Source organism: Gossypium arboreum, chromosome 11 (assembly GCF_025698485.1).
Source record: "Gossypium arboreum isolate Shixiya-1 chromosome 11, ASM2569848v2, whole genome shotgun sequence".
Taxonomy (NCBI): Eukaryota; Viridiplantae; Streptophyta; class Magnoliopsida; order Malvales; family Malvaceae; genus Gossypium; species Gossypium arboreum.
Genome location: NC_069080.1, coordinates 12,082,600 through 12,095,796, shown reverse-complemented (window position 1 = coordinate 12,095,796; position 13,197 = coordinate 12,082,600). Strand labels below are relative to the sequence as shown.

Below are 13,197 nucleotides of genomic sequence, written 5' to 3'. Positions count from 1 at the left end.
AAAAATTTAAAATTATATGGATGATAAGTTAATTATTTATAAATATAAACAAACTTGAATATTGCGTGATGAGTTAAACTTAAACACCTATAAAATAAATTAATAATATGTTTAAACTCGACTGAACTTTTATTTAAAACGATTACAGAAGTAACTGTTATCCGACGTATTTGAACATCAATCCTGGAGTACCATTGAAATTCCTATATCCAACTAGCCTCGCCATCCATAACTTTGAATGAATTGTCGGGTCAGCAGGTGTTTCCTTAGCAGCTATGCCTATTCCCCTTAGTTCCTGCTGCTGCTTCTTTTTTCTTTTTTTTTGTGCTAGTCCAGATTGCGTCATTTCTTTCTTCTTAATCTGGTTTTGTTCGATCGGAGACACTTCAATATAGATCAATAAACAATGTGCAAGGTATTGACCGAGGAGAGACTTGTTATGGACACGTGTTTTAGAGTGTTGAGGAGGTGGCACCCATTTGTAATGGCTTGTGGCCTTTTCTGATACCTCCATTTGGTTGGAATTAACTTTGAGATCAATTTATCAAGTAAAAGCTCAACCTTTTTGGGTTCTCGGTGATCTTCATTAATCCAGCCCAGTCTGGAGTCTACCTCTACTATCGTGGCCCTCTTACCACCGCTTCATTGTTACGATCGGAATTAGATGTGTTTAGATTGTTATTTGACTTCATTAACACCACGAATGCTATATTTTGCAATTTTAAATTATTACTGAACTCTCTTTGAAATATCCCGGTATACTCGTTGTGAATGAATTATGAATAATTTCAACATAAAGCAAATATGATCTGAACAAAACTTGTTTTCTCACAAGCTATTGATTATATCTACGAGACGGTGACAATGGGGTTTTCTTGTTTTCTCTTTTGAAAAGAAAATACAACACTATGATTTTGATACTCTCTTCAGAGCTTCACTGTTCCTAACTAAGCATAGACATAGCCGCAAGATAGAGCCATCAAAAGAAAAGCAGCTTCTTCTTCCTCTCTCAGTTTGCTCTTCAATTCCCGATTTCCCACCATATGCTGCATTCCCACCTCTCTTCCAAAGCTCTTCAACTTAATGCCGCTTCGCCTCACTTCAATTCCCCTTTTACTCTTTTCGCTTCTACTCTCTCTGTTCAATCCAAGGAGAGCCCTGTTTTTCTTTCTGTATCTGATCCCGCATGCATTGCAAAGAGACTTTACAGCAAAATTAAGCAAACAAAAACCCAAAAATCAGACACAGTTGAAACACTACACATAACTGCCACTAAAAAGATCACGAAAGGATGTTAATATAGAACAACTTTACCCTAGGACCAGCTGGACCACCTCTCCAAAGAGGTGTTCTTGTTGTGCTGCAATCCACGCATCTTTTGTTTGTCTCCTTGAATTCACTCTGCTGTAAAATATTCATGTTTCTGATGGACCGAAACTTGGTAGAGGAACAGGAGATAATCACCAACTCGCTGCTTCACAATGATGGGGATGATCAAAGTTGATGCTTAACAGCTTTTGATCAAGAACCGCAATTTTTTTTTTTTGAGGTAAAAAATGCTAGACAAGTGTTTGGTTTAAAGAAATTGAACAGAAGGATGGAATTGGAGGGTTTATGGCAGGGGAAGAAACAGAGCAGAAACAGTGTTTTAGAAACAGAGAATTTGTAATTGCTTTTTTGAAAACTCGGTCGGTATATATACATGATACGAAAAGAAAGATGCCGCATTATTAGAGTAGCCGTAGTTTCATATGGGATATGTTATAAGGGGGACAATCAGAAACCCTAGTTCTAATATTAACTTACCAGAATACCCCTGGTGTCCTCAAAATTGAGTGGAATAACCTAATAAATTCCAGGAATAGTTGTTAGTGATAATATCATGATATTCTATTTTTCCCTTTATTGCTCTTCGGTCAAACCTTATACCAAAAAAAAAAAAAAAAAAGCCAAGGGAAGTAACTTAAAAATGATGAATGAATCATTGGAGTTATTTTAATGCACATTTTCTGATAATAGGTTGGGAGATTCAAATATTCTTGAATTCTTGTAAGATAAATGTGACTTAAGATTCAAATATCATTGGGAGTTATTGAACAAGATTCAGTCCCAAATCAAAATTTAGCCTTTGGGGACGTGATTGAGTGAAGATCAATCAGATGACGATTGGGGATGTAGTAGAAAGAGGCTGCCAGAATCGTCTTGTTTGTTCGAAGACCGCAAATGAAAAGATAAACGATACCACAACCGACAAAACACGGCCCATATGTTCTGCCTCAGCCACCCGTTAGCTTGCATATGTTGTCTATAGCACCAGACAAAAAGGTGCATCCAGGGAACACCAGACAATACTAGTTGGATTGCAACCTTTCAACCCATGCTTTTGTACTTGTAAATTTGTAGTGAGTTTGGTTCCAAAACCATTAATATATTACAAAATCAAGCTTCCCACCAACATATTTGAGGAAGAAACGGGTGGCATGGTAGTGCTACTGTTACTCTGCTCCCCACTAATGCTTCCCCTATTAATTTAATCTCTTTACTTTCCATTTGTCTGTTTTATTATTATTATTTCACTTCCCAGGCATCTTGGTACTAAACTATCTGGGCCAGGAGTACGAGGGGACGGAAGAAAAATCAACTTGTATTGTTTGTCACTAGTTACTTCTGGCATATTAGAATATGTTCACCTCGACCTCGAGGAAATTAAATCATCACAAAAAGTTGTTCTACTTTTACTTGTTTCTTTTACTGATGCTATATAGAGTCCTCTATTATTAAATCAAAATTCTAGTTTTAAAGGTTGGAGATTTTTTATTTTTTCTTGGTAAATACAGTTAAACAATATGTAAAAATATAATATTTTACGACAATGTGGTGGTCAAAGATAATATTCTACTCATTATAATTATCTTCAGCTAAGCACTTTCCTTTATACTAGTGCAAAGTTGGTTTAAAATCAAATCTGAAATCATTTCTCATTTCTAAATTGGGCAAAACTAAAACACTGATGTTCATCCTAAATGAAAAATATTATAAATGAAATATTGATACCCATAAGATATTTAAATTCTATTATAAAAATTTAAATTAATTAGAGTTAAACTCGAACTATCAATCAGACCAAATTCAAGCACCATAATACTTGATTCAAATAACTTACAAATCTAATAAAACTTTTTATTTTAATGTACTTATATTTTTTGAAATTACTTTCTTTTTTTTTTTATTGTTATCTCAATCATGTCTCAAACTGAACTTAAAGCTTAAAAATTAAAGTTAACCAAGATCAAACTGAATATCGAGCATCAAATTTTGAGTGAAGCTCAAACTCACTACTACTAAAATTCGGCTAATTACCCCCTGGTTGTAAAGTGCCCCTTCAAATGGAATTGAAGTCATCTGGTACTTCAATTGGAACCAGTAACATAGATCTTGGCCCAATTAAAATGTAAACCAGGTAATCCGGTAGCATTGATTCCAAAAATAAACTACATTTGAAATTATTGGGTTCCCATACTCTGATTATTCTGAAACGTTAATCAACTTAAAGTCACAAACATCAAAATCACTATATTTGAAGGATTGGCATTTTGATCATACTGAAACACCCCATTAATACGTTTTCAATGCAATCACTTAGAAGAGATCAACCTCGTAGGCTCGCCCCACACCATTTACTTGGGTGTCCGTACAGCAAAAGGATCAGGAATTATGCCTGGGGACAGCAGGCAGTGCGTCTTCCATGCAAGGAGTACACCTAAATGACAGGCGTCTTTCTGTGTACTCGCATTAAGCGTGGTTGGGGATCGTATAATGAAGGGGGCATGTCAGGATAAATGCATCAAATTACGTATTTCGGGAATAAATCAAATTCTATTTAGAAGGACCACAACTAGACATGTTTAGCAGACATTTTATAACTCCAATACAGTTTCTGACAATAATACACTACCGGAAAAGAAAAAATTTTCCTTATAGCTGTATATTTCTTAACAGAAAGACCAAATAAATGATGTCCAAACTATAACTAAAATCGAAAAAAAAAAAAAAGGGCCTTTTAATAAAGGAAGCAAATACATCCTTTCAAAACAAGAGGAAAAACCAGAAGTCTGAATACTGGGCTGCATCTCTCCCCCTTTGCATCTGAGAGTTAGGATGCTGAAAAAGAATAGCTACCGCATTGCAAAATTTTAAAGTATTTTGTATGGCTTCCAGACTCTTTACCGTATCGTACACCCTGTCTTTATTTGACGACTTCTTAAGAACATACTGTGGCATGACTTCGAATATATGTGAATTCCATAAAAAAAAGAAAAAAGAAAATACCGACCTTTCAGCTCCATTCCACCCCACCAAGCGTTCTGCAAATTCCAAAACAAGAAAATACCAAATTATTGGTATCTGAATTTACCGTCTATCTGGATTGCTTATAGCAGAAGAGCATCTGACAGCACCAAATGATTCAATCTAGGGTTGTTACAAGCAAAGCTCATTTTACTAGAATAGATCAGACAAAAAGTGTTGTAATGATATAATCCATATTCACTTCGTACATATGGCCATTACATCCTAGTTTCCAGTTTCAGAAACAAAATATTTGCAAATGAGAGAGGAGAGAGAGCAACTCCAGACCTAAAGAGCAATCAATACTGCAATTTAAAGGATCATTTTTCCCAACAGACTCAGTTACCTTCCTTACAAAAGGTAATCAGATATTTAAGTGCATACCTTCAACTGAAATTGAATCCACCAGAAGGAACAGGAAGTTGATTGCCACCAAACTGGAACCCAGGTTGCGAAGCATCACCAGTGGGTAATGCCTCATCCTCATCTTCTACCCAATATGTTTCAAGTATCTTCACTGCCTTCTCATAGATTTCATTGTTGTCATGACTTTGGAGGTTTTCAATCTTCTCCAATCCCTCAGCATCATCAATTAACTGAGCATAGAGATTGACATCTCCAGTATGACCCAGATTTTTCTCAGCTTCACCAACCTTCAGAATGTTTTCAAGACCTTCTAAACAAACAGTGACAATTCTTGGGTCGGGACAGTTTAGAAGATCACACAATGGCTTAATGCAACCTTGGCTTACCAAAAACCTGGCAAACAAAATAGAATTTCATTGTTTAAGGCAAATTGTACACGAGAAGAACCCAGAGGATAGTTATGGCAAAGAAAATATACTTTATTTGTTCATGGGTGCCACCAGACGTAGCATTTGAAATTGCCCAAGCAGCTTCTTTCTTGATCTCAAACTCAGCATTTTGAAGTAGATGGACTAGAGGAGCAATAATGCCAGCTTCAATTACAGCCTACAAAGATTTCAAATTTATGCTCTTAACTGAAATTCATTCAAACTGGATGAAAAAGTTGCAATTAAAACTAATACTATTTCCTGTCAAAATTTTGCAGTGGACCATCAAACTATAGCTTTTTCCTACACTTGTACCATGTAAATTTGCTTACCTGTATCTGATCTACATTTCCAGCAGTGATATTTGAAATGGTCCAGCAAGCTTCCTTCTTGATACTCTTCTTGTAGGTATTCGTCAGCAGGTTCAAAAGGCACGGAAGGGCTTGGTGGCCTATAATACACTGGAAAGGAGAACATGAAGCATCATCAGTGTACTGAAGGAAGAGGCAACCTAAGGCGGTGACATGAATACAAACATTGCAATCCAAGAATCAAGTTTAATAACTCATGACGTGAACTATGATCAATTCATCATCCTGACATTGATCATTCTGTCTGAAGGACGAACACATTATGATTTACCTCAGAATATGCCAATTAACCATGAAAACAATATGCTAGAATCATTAGTCATATTTCAATCAAGAAGCCAAAGTCAAAGTATGCTTCAATAAGTTATAAATTATATTTCAACATCTACAACCATTACCAACATCGAAATCTTCTTGTTTTCTGAATCCTTATAGAAGGAAGGTGAAGTTTAATATATTCTTAGGAAATTTCTATATGCAAGTCGAACGTGAATCGAAAACAACATAAATGCATGCCAATTTTGAGAATTACACTCAATAGTCATTTTTTTCACTAACAAAAATGCAAAACCTTCAGATATTCATTGATGCGGTCAAACGAGATTCACATTTGTGAAGAAACAACTCCGAAATCAGAGAGCTCTGGCAAGTTGTAATATAGTGCATCATATGCTCTAGACTTAAGTTAAAAGAAAATCTTGGTAGCCGAACTGAGTAATGCATCTGCAATGATATGTTAGACATGGTCTATTTAATCCTAAATTCCTAATAAAAATGCTCAACACTGCTCCGGCATGGTTTAAGCACAAAGAAATATTTTAAAGAAATTCACATAACAGAAAAGAATTAATATCAAGAAACATTCCATACTTGAGTCTGCATATCATCCCCTGTAACAATATTTCCAACTGTGCGAAGAGCAGGAATGAGTACTGTTGGGGATGGGTGCCTAGCAAAAATAGTGGGAGACAAGTGAGGAAACATTCAAAACATCCAGGATTCACAAGCATAAGAGAAAACAAACATCGAAATCAATTTGAAAAAAGGAAAGACAATCAATCTTACATCAAGAGCTCAACCAGTCGGGGGCAGACTCCTGCCTCAATAACAGCTTGAATTTTGTCATTAGTACCATCTGAGAGATATGACAGAGCCCAACATGCATCTGTAAGGACTTCCTCATCATTTGAATGGATAAGACGCTCAAGAGCTGGCAAAGCTGGCTTTGTCTGCTTAATAAATTTCAAACGCACCAAGTATTAGCAGAAGATATCAGCATGAGGTTAGCAATTAACAACTACAAACTTTCATATTACAAGAAAGTTCAACCTGCTCAAATGAAGGCTGTGGCTTGCCCCTGCAAAAGTTTGACAAAGTCCAGGTAGCATTTCGCAACATGGAGAGCTTTGCATGCTCGTTGAATTGTGCCAAGAGTGGCACCAATGCCCCATGGCCAAGGACCAGGTCACGGCATTTAGGTGAGTCTCCAGCAACATTTCCTAGTGCCCAAACAGCCTATAAACCCAAAAAATTATGAGTTATGAGAATTGCAGATTATTTAGCAATAGAAGATAACTCGCAGACTGTAATATTTACCTGTTCGCGAACATCATCAGTGGGAGAACCTAAGAGCTTAACAAATATAGGGACAGCTCCATGATCAATTACGACCCTGGTGTTATCTGATGTCCCTGAAGCAATATTTGTAAGAGCCCAAGCTGCCTCAAACTACAAGAAAAAAAAGATTTTGGGTTAAGGATAAATAATTGGGCAAAATCCTAATAACTTCAAAATAAAAAAATCAAACCTGAAGCTGTGGGAAGTCATCTCTATTAAGGAACTCCACAAACCGAGGAACAACACCTGATTGTACAACTTCATTGATTGGAGGACTACGTTCTGCACAAAAAATATGAGTGAGACATAACTTCAATTTTGTAGAATTTAAAAGGAATTGCGAAAAGCAATATATATATGATCGACCTATTGATAGCAGCTTTCGGAATTGGGTGGTTGCCTCAAGCTGCATATTTCTGTCATCTGACCAAACACCCGCAACCATAGCCGGAAGACTTTCTAACTGCAATTAGATTATAAACACATCAAAATGATGTCTAGTAAAAAAAAGTCTATGCGTTTCTTCACCCAGGATTACTACAATCAATAAGTTAAACAAGCATTTCACTTCATTTAATGAGTAAAACATGAGCCGCATCCTATTCAGAGAAATACAACACAATTAACAGTCGAAAATATCACCCAATTGAAATAAAGCAGCTGTCAATTAGGTCAATATAGGAATTCATATACGAGAACAAGTTAACCCTAGATAATATTCATGATTCGACGGATCAAATAGATTCATCAGTAGCTTCTACCTTTTTCTCGGAACCAGCGGTTGAAGAGAGCAGTTGTTGTTGCTGCGGTTGTTGCTGTTGAGCGAGAAGTCCTTCGCGGCGTTTTTTAAGAAGGTTCTCTTCTCTCTTGTTTTTTCGGATCTCGACCATGTTGTCTTCTCTCCTCCGGCGACCTTCCTCCGCATCAACCGCCACCTTGTATCGGTTCCTTCGAACCTCAGTCCTGGCGCTCGGTCTGAGAGACATATTCGCTTCTTCTTTTCAATCTAATCGAATCGCCGATTAATTTGTAGGTGAAATGATCGATGGGTTGTTTGAGGAATGACAGAGGGGAAGAGAGTGACGCGGTTTTTGGAAGATTGAGAGATGGACAAAAAATAAAAAAGAATGAGGGTTTTTGGAGCCTTATTCGAATGGATCGGGAGAGGAGGGGCCAGACGAGGGTTAGGCGAGTGGTAGTGTTTATAGGGGACTTCTTTTCTTTTTCTATCTTTTTCGAAATTATTTACTATTTCTGTTGCGGAATTCAGGCTTTGATATGGTTTTAATAACAATGCTGCCACTGATTTTGAATTTGAAATCGAGGAACCCTAACGTACCTATGCCGTTATGGATTCCAGCTCACGGTATATTTTAATGGGGGGGTTGAGAAAAAGGAAATAAATGATAAAGAGGAAATTTGAAATAATTGAGACTTTTTTTTTTCTTTCATATTAATATGGTATCCATGGATGGTTTATTTTTCAAACATTTGGTAAAATAATTTTAAAATACCAATATATCTTAATCTTACACTCTACATGTTTTTTAAATACCACTACTAAATTTGTAATTAGTCAACATGGTTTTTTCTTCTTATTTTAAGGAAAAAAGTGTACTCTGCAAATAAAGTAGATACTTTGAATAATAATGCATAAGATTCTTTTTAAACAAAAAAATTTTAAAAAGGTTGTTTTAATTTTGAATTAATTGAATTTTATTTGTATATATGCTATACAGATGGGAGTAGATGAGCCGACAAAAATAATTGTCTACGCACTAAACTTAAACCCCACGACCCGTAGGAAATAAATATGAGGAATGAAAATAAAAGGAAAATGGAAATTATTATATAACTCAATAAGTGAATGTTTTGGAAATAATAATAATAATAAGATATAATATTTTTATCTTTTTAACTTTACAACAAAAATCATTTTAACCCTTAATGTATTTTTTAATTTTAAATTTATATTTTTAAATAATTCCAAAATAAATAAAAAATTATAATTTTTTTAATTTGTTGACATGATATATACATAAATTGTTACATCAATATTTATTTAATTATTAAAATTATTTTAAAATATAAATATTATTAAAAATAATTAAATATTAACCTGTCATATATGTGGTAATCTATATGTATAAAGTTAAAATGATTTTTTTTTTTTTTAAGTTGAGTCGAAAAAATTATTATGCTCAAACATAAAAAGAATAAATAGCCTTTACCAGTATCAATTATTTAAGAAGAAAAAAAAGGCAGTTAGCCTGTGGTGACCAAAATTATCCGCATGATGTAGTTTTAATTCGTGGGACCTCTCGTTTTAAAGGTTAAACGACACCGTGTCACTGAAGAAAATGTTCGTTTTTTCTTGTAACTGAAATAAAAAATGGCAAGGAAAGCTAGAAGCAGCGAGTCAGTTTTGCTGGGTTTTTTTTCAAGACATGATCAATTAATGACAGTATTCATATATCTATTATCTTTGTGTTTGGAAGTTGAAACTGTGCGATAATAAAAGTCTCCATATTAATATCACAAACTAATGCAACTACGGGACCAACACCAAATGTTCCATAAGGGGGTTTGTATTCTATAATCAGTTTTATAGAGTTATTAGTGATTAATAATCAACTCAAATATTTTTTTCAATTCTAAATTTATATCTATGTCATATATATATATCCATACAATATTAGAGGTGAGAATAAAGTTACACGATTTAAACTCGTGTTAAAATAATATCTAATAAGAATTTTAATTATCATTCCATACAAATTAAAACATATATTAAAGTTATAATTTATAACTATCCTTGTGGTTTTGAATTATATTTTGTTGAACAAATAACAAGGGAAGAAGGTGGAAAGAGATTCTTTGATTAATGAAGTAATAAAATGTTACTGGCCAAAATTTTATAGGTATAAGATAGTGTAGAGATACTCTTCCCAACCACTAGTTTTTCAGATGGGTCTAAAATAACAAAGTTTCTCAAACCTAGAAGCTTCAAGTTGATGGGTAATAGGTCTACAACTTTAAGCTATCGGACCCATCTGACCCAATACCACCTTCTTCATTCCTCCCCTTCTATCTTCTTGTCCCCATCTTCTTGCCCTCTTTTAAAAGTTACAAGGAGAAATCAAATAATCCTAATATTGGTAGGCATAGAATTGTTTTTATTAAAATGATTAAATATAAAATTGGTACTCAAACATATTTACTTCTCTATTTATATTTTTTTTTCTCAGATTAGTACTTAAATTTTTTTCTGTTCGTTATATTAATACCCGAGCTAAGGATATTATTTTTTTGCTAACGTGACAACATTGGTCACTCACATGTCGCCACATGGCGTCTTTGGCCCTTTTTTCTTTTTATTTTCTTTCTCATCTTTCTCTTTTTCTTTTCTTCTTTTTCTTTTTCCTACCCTAATCGTCGTGCTTCTACACCGTTGGCCACCGTCTGGCTTTCTTTCGTCTGCTTTTGTTTGCTAGTATGAGAGTAAGGCAGCAAGGTACCACCTTGGTTTTGCAGCAAGGCAATTGCAAATTTTCAAGGTATGGTGACTCTCTCATATCAGTAACTTCAATTAATTTAAAAGCTTATTATTAATAGAGATTCTTTGGTGGTTGACTCTCTTTTTCTTCTTCATTTTCAAAACCTCAACACTGAAAATCATCACTCCAGATGGTTTCATTAAAGACGACAGTGAAACACTTGAATCCGAAAATGGTACCTCTGAAATGGGTTTCAGCCCAGAGAATTCGAACAATCGACACGTTGGAATATGGTATAAATTTTCAAGCACCACCGTCGTTCGGGTCACTAACAGGGAAGCTCCGATTTCAGATTATAATGGAGTTTTAAGGTTTGAGAACAATGGAATCCCTACACTTTTCAATGAAACCAACGGCGTCGTTTGGTATACTAACCCAAACACATCAAGTAATCCCCACGAACTTGTTTTACAGCTTTTCGATTCAGGAAATCTCGTAGTGAAAGAGAAAAACGATGATGATTCAAAGAATTTTTTCTGGGAAAGTTTTGATTTCCCTTGTGATAATATTTTGCTCAGGATGAAGATTGGGATAAACTTAATCACTGGTTTCGAGTACTATATATCGTCATGGAAATCATCAGGTGCAAATTTACTACTTTTTGCTACCTTGCTCTCGTATTAGTAGACAAAAACAGACGGAAGAAGGTCAAACGGCAGTTGTCATTGGTCAGAGAGCTAGGCTGGACGGTGGCCAGCAGTGTAGAAGCACGACGGCTAGGTTAGGAAAAGGAAGAAAAGAAAATGAGGGAAAATGAGAAAAAAAAAAAGAGATAAAAAGATAAATAGGCCAAAAGCGGATGCCACATGGTGGCGCATGAGTGGCATGTATTGCCATGTCAATAAAAAAATAATGGCGTTAGACTTGGGTACCAATACAGTGGACGGAAAAAAAAAAGTTTGGATATTAATCTGAGACAAAAAAATCAGAAGTATCAATATGGGAGAATTTGACAAGTTTAGGCACTAATTTTATATTTAACCCTTATTTAAATTGAAACTTCGTCTATCAATTTTAGTGACGAATGACTTTCGTTAATTTAATAATTACTTTTATTTACCGAAAATTATCCTTTTATTTTAAGGATTTCAAAATTATCTATGAATTATAGTATAATGTATAATTTTATATGTGAACTTTGAAAGTGTAAAGTCTACTCTTATGGCACGTTTTTTATACGGATGAGTGCAGAACAGGATCATAAGTTTGTCCAAGTCATAGATTTAACTTAGGGCTCTAGACATTCGGAAAGAAACTTAGATTTTGACACAACCTGAAATGCAAACGAATCCAAGTTAGATAAAAGAAATTAAAGAAAACAATTAAAATAAATAACTAAGATAAATAAAATAGGACAATAAATCAAAGGTTAAAGCAATAAAGAAGAAAATAAAGAAGATAGATAGAAAAGATGGAACATGGCGTATAGAAGTCCTAAGAAACATTAAAAATAATAAGAATCCACGACCGCTTTTAAGCGATTCTAATTCTCCTTTCAAGAAAGAAAACTTGGTAAGAAAAAGTTTAAAGATGATCCCCATAAGCTCAAAAGATTGTTAAAACCCTTCTAAAAGAAAATTCAAAAGAAATTATTGAAAAGAAAAACTTAAAGAGAATTTATTTATTCAAAAGAGAAGTTGAATAATAATCAATTCCTTCGTGTACAATGCAAAGACATTTATATAAGCTAGCTATATAAATTTAAATAGAACTTTAAGTATACTAGAACTCTAATTAACATAAATAAATAGTTTTAAAATAACTTTATTGTTGAGATAAAACTCCTAAATAACTTAAAATACTTCATAATTATAAAAAATTCAAAATTCAAAATAATAAAATAATAAGAGCTGATAAATACAATATTGGACTCATATATAATAAAAATTAAGCCTAAAACTCGAATCCTGTATGATTTAAACTTGAAATAAAAGCCTGAAACTCGTAATTTTCGTAATAATTTCGTCTAGAAATTCTGCTCGCGCAGTCTTTACTAAAACAATCATAATTTGAGTTCTCGAACTCAAAATCAAGTTATTCAAAGTGTGTTTCGAAGCTAAAAGATAAATCTTAAAACGCTATGAATACATCTTAATCCAAATATACTTGGATACTATCCAAAATTTTTTCGCAAGCTGACTAATCTTTTTAGCTTGAAAATTGATAGCTTGATTGAATTGACTTTAATACATTTCACTCATTCCGTGCATGTATCATTCCTCGTTTCCTTGTAATGATTCATCCTCACATACTACCTTTGATCAAATCTTGGTTTGATTTGCTTGACCTTTGACCTTGTTGTTGGGCCTTGAGGTAATGTAAGCTCATCATATCCATGGGCTTAAAATTGGGCCTTGAGACTAGTATCAGTTTTTTTTTCTTTTACCTGGTCTTGTGGCATATCTTTGGATCTTTTTCTTGTTCTTTTCAGTTGCTGGTGTTTTGATTTGAGATTTGTTTCTATTTGTCTAGTATAAATCTGTTCAAGGTGTTGGATCTGATCTTGAAGCC

At 34.2% G+C, this 13,197-nt stretch overlaps 2 protein-coding genes and 1 long non-coding RNA gene across 4 annotated transcripts; 1 reads left to right on the top strand and 2 right to left on the bottom strand.

Annotated features, from left to right (window-relative positions):
• Positions 1 to 765: 765 nt before the first annotated feature.
• On the bottom strand, positions 766 to 1,749 carry LOC108472724 (GATA transcription factor 15-like). Its single transcript, XM_017774277.2, has 2 exons — positions 1,315 to 1,749; positions 766 to 1,202 (listed from the first exon to the last, which is right to left on the bottom strand). Exons 1-2 carry the CDS (start codon positions 1,417 to 1,419, stop codon positions 948 to 950), a joined length of 360 nt encoding a protein of 119 aa, XP_017629766.1. The 5' UTR covers positions 1,420 to 1,749; the 3' UTR covers positions 766 to 947.
• A 2,107-nt stretch (positions 1,750 to 3,856) lies between these two features.
• Positions 3,857 to 8,473, bottom strand: LOC108473851 (importin subunit alpha-like). 2 transcript variants are annotated; one of them, XM_017775641.2, is made up of 12 exons: positions 7,891 to 8,409; positions 7,496 to 7,592; positions 7,320 to 7,411; positions 7,109 to 7,240; positions 6,842 to 7,027; positions 6,578 to 6,741; positions 6,383 to 6,461; positions 5,474 to 5,602; positions 5,192 to 5,319; positions 4,732 to 5,106; positions 4,334 to 4,364; positions 3,857 to 4,240 (listed from the first exon to the last, which is right to left on the bottom strand). In XM_017775641.2, exons 1-10 carry the CDS (start codon positions 8,113 to 8,115, stop codon positions 4,734 to 4,736), a joined length of 1,605 nt encoding a protein of 534 aa, XP_017631130.1. In that variant the 5' UTR covers positions 8,116 to 8,409; the 3' UTR covers positions 3,857 to 4,240; positions 4,334 to 4,364; positions 4,732 to 4,733. The 2 variants fall into 2 exon arrangements, with proteins under 2 accessions (XP_017631130.1, XP_017631129.1); XM_017775640.2 differs by having other exon boundaries at positions 3,857 to 4,364; positions 7,891 to 8,473.
• Positions 8,474 to 10,420: 1,947 nt separating this feature from the next.
• Positions 10,421 to 11,752, top strand: LOC128284242 (uncharacterized). The gene is made up of 2 exons (XR_008274623.1): positions 10,421 to 10,686; positions 10,817 to 11,752. It is a non-coding gene; the product is annotated as an uncharacterized LOC128284242 (long non-coding RNA).
• Positions 11,753 to 13,197: the final 1,445 nt, after the last annotated feature.

Bases quoted from the DNA above. Each gene is read 5' to 3' on its own strand.
- LOC108472724 (XM_017774277.2), bottom strand. From the start codon at position 1,419: ATGAATATTTTACAGCAGAGTGAATTCAAGGAGACAAACAAAAGATGC. The intron at 1,203-1,314 runs GTAAAGTTGTTC...TTTGCTGTAAAG, and splicing joins GTGGTCCAGCTGGTCCTAGG to TCTCTTTGCAATGCATGCGG.
- LOC108473851 (XM_017775640.2), bottom strand. From the start codon at position 8,115: ATGTCTCTCAGACCGAGCGCCAGGACTGAGGTTCGAAGGAACCGATAC. The intron at 7,412-7,495 runs GTCGATCATATA...TTTTTTGTGCAG, and splicing joins CCGAAAGCTGCTATCAATAG to AACGTAGTCCTCCAATCAAT. The intron at 7,241-7,319 runs GTTTGATTTTTT...TTTTTCTTGTAG, and splicing joins ATGACTTCCCACAGCTTCAG to TTTGAGGCAGCTTGGGCTCT.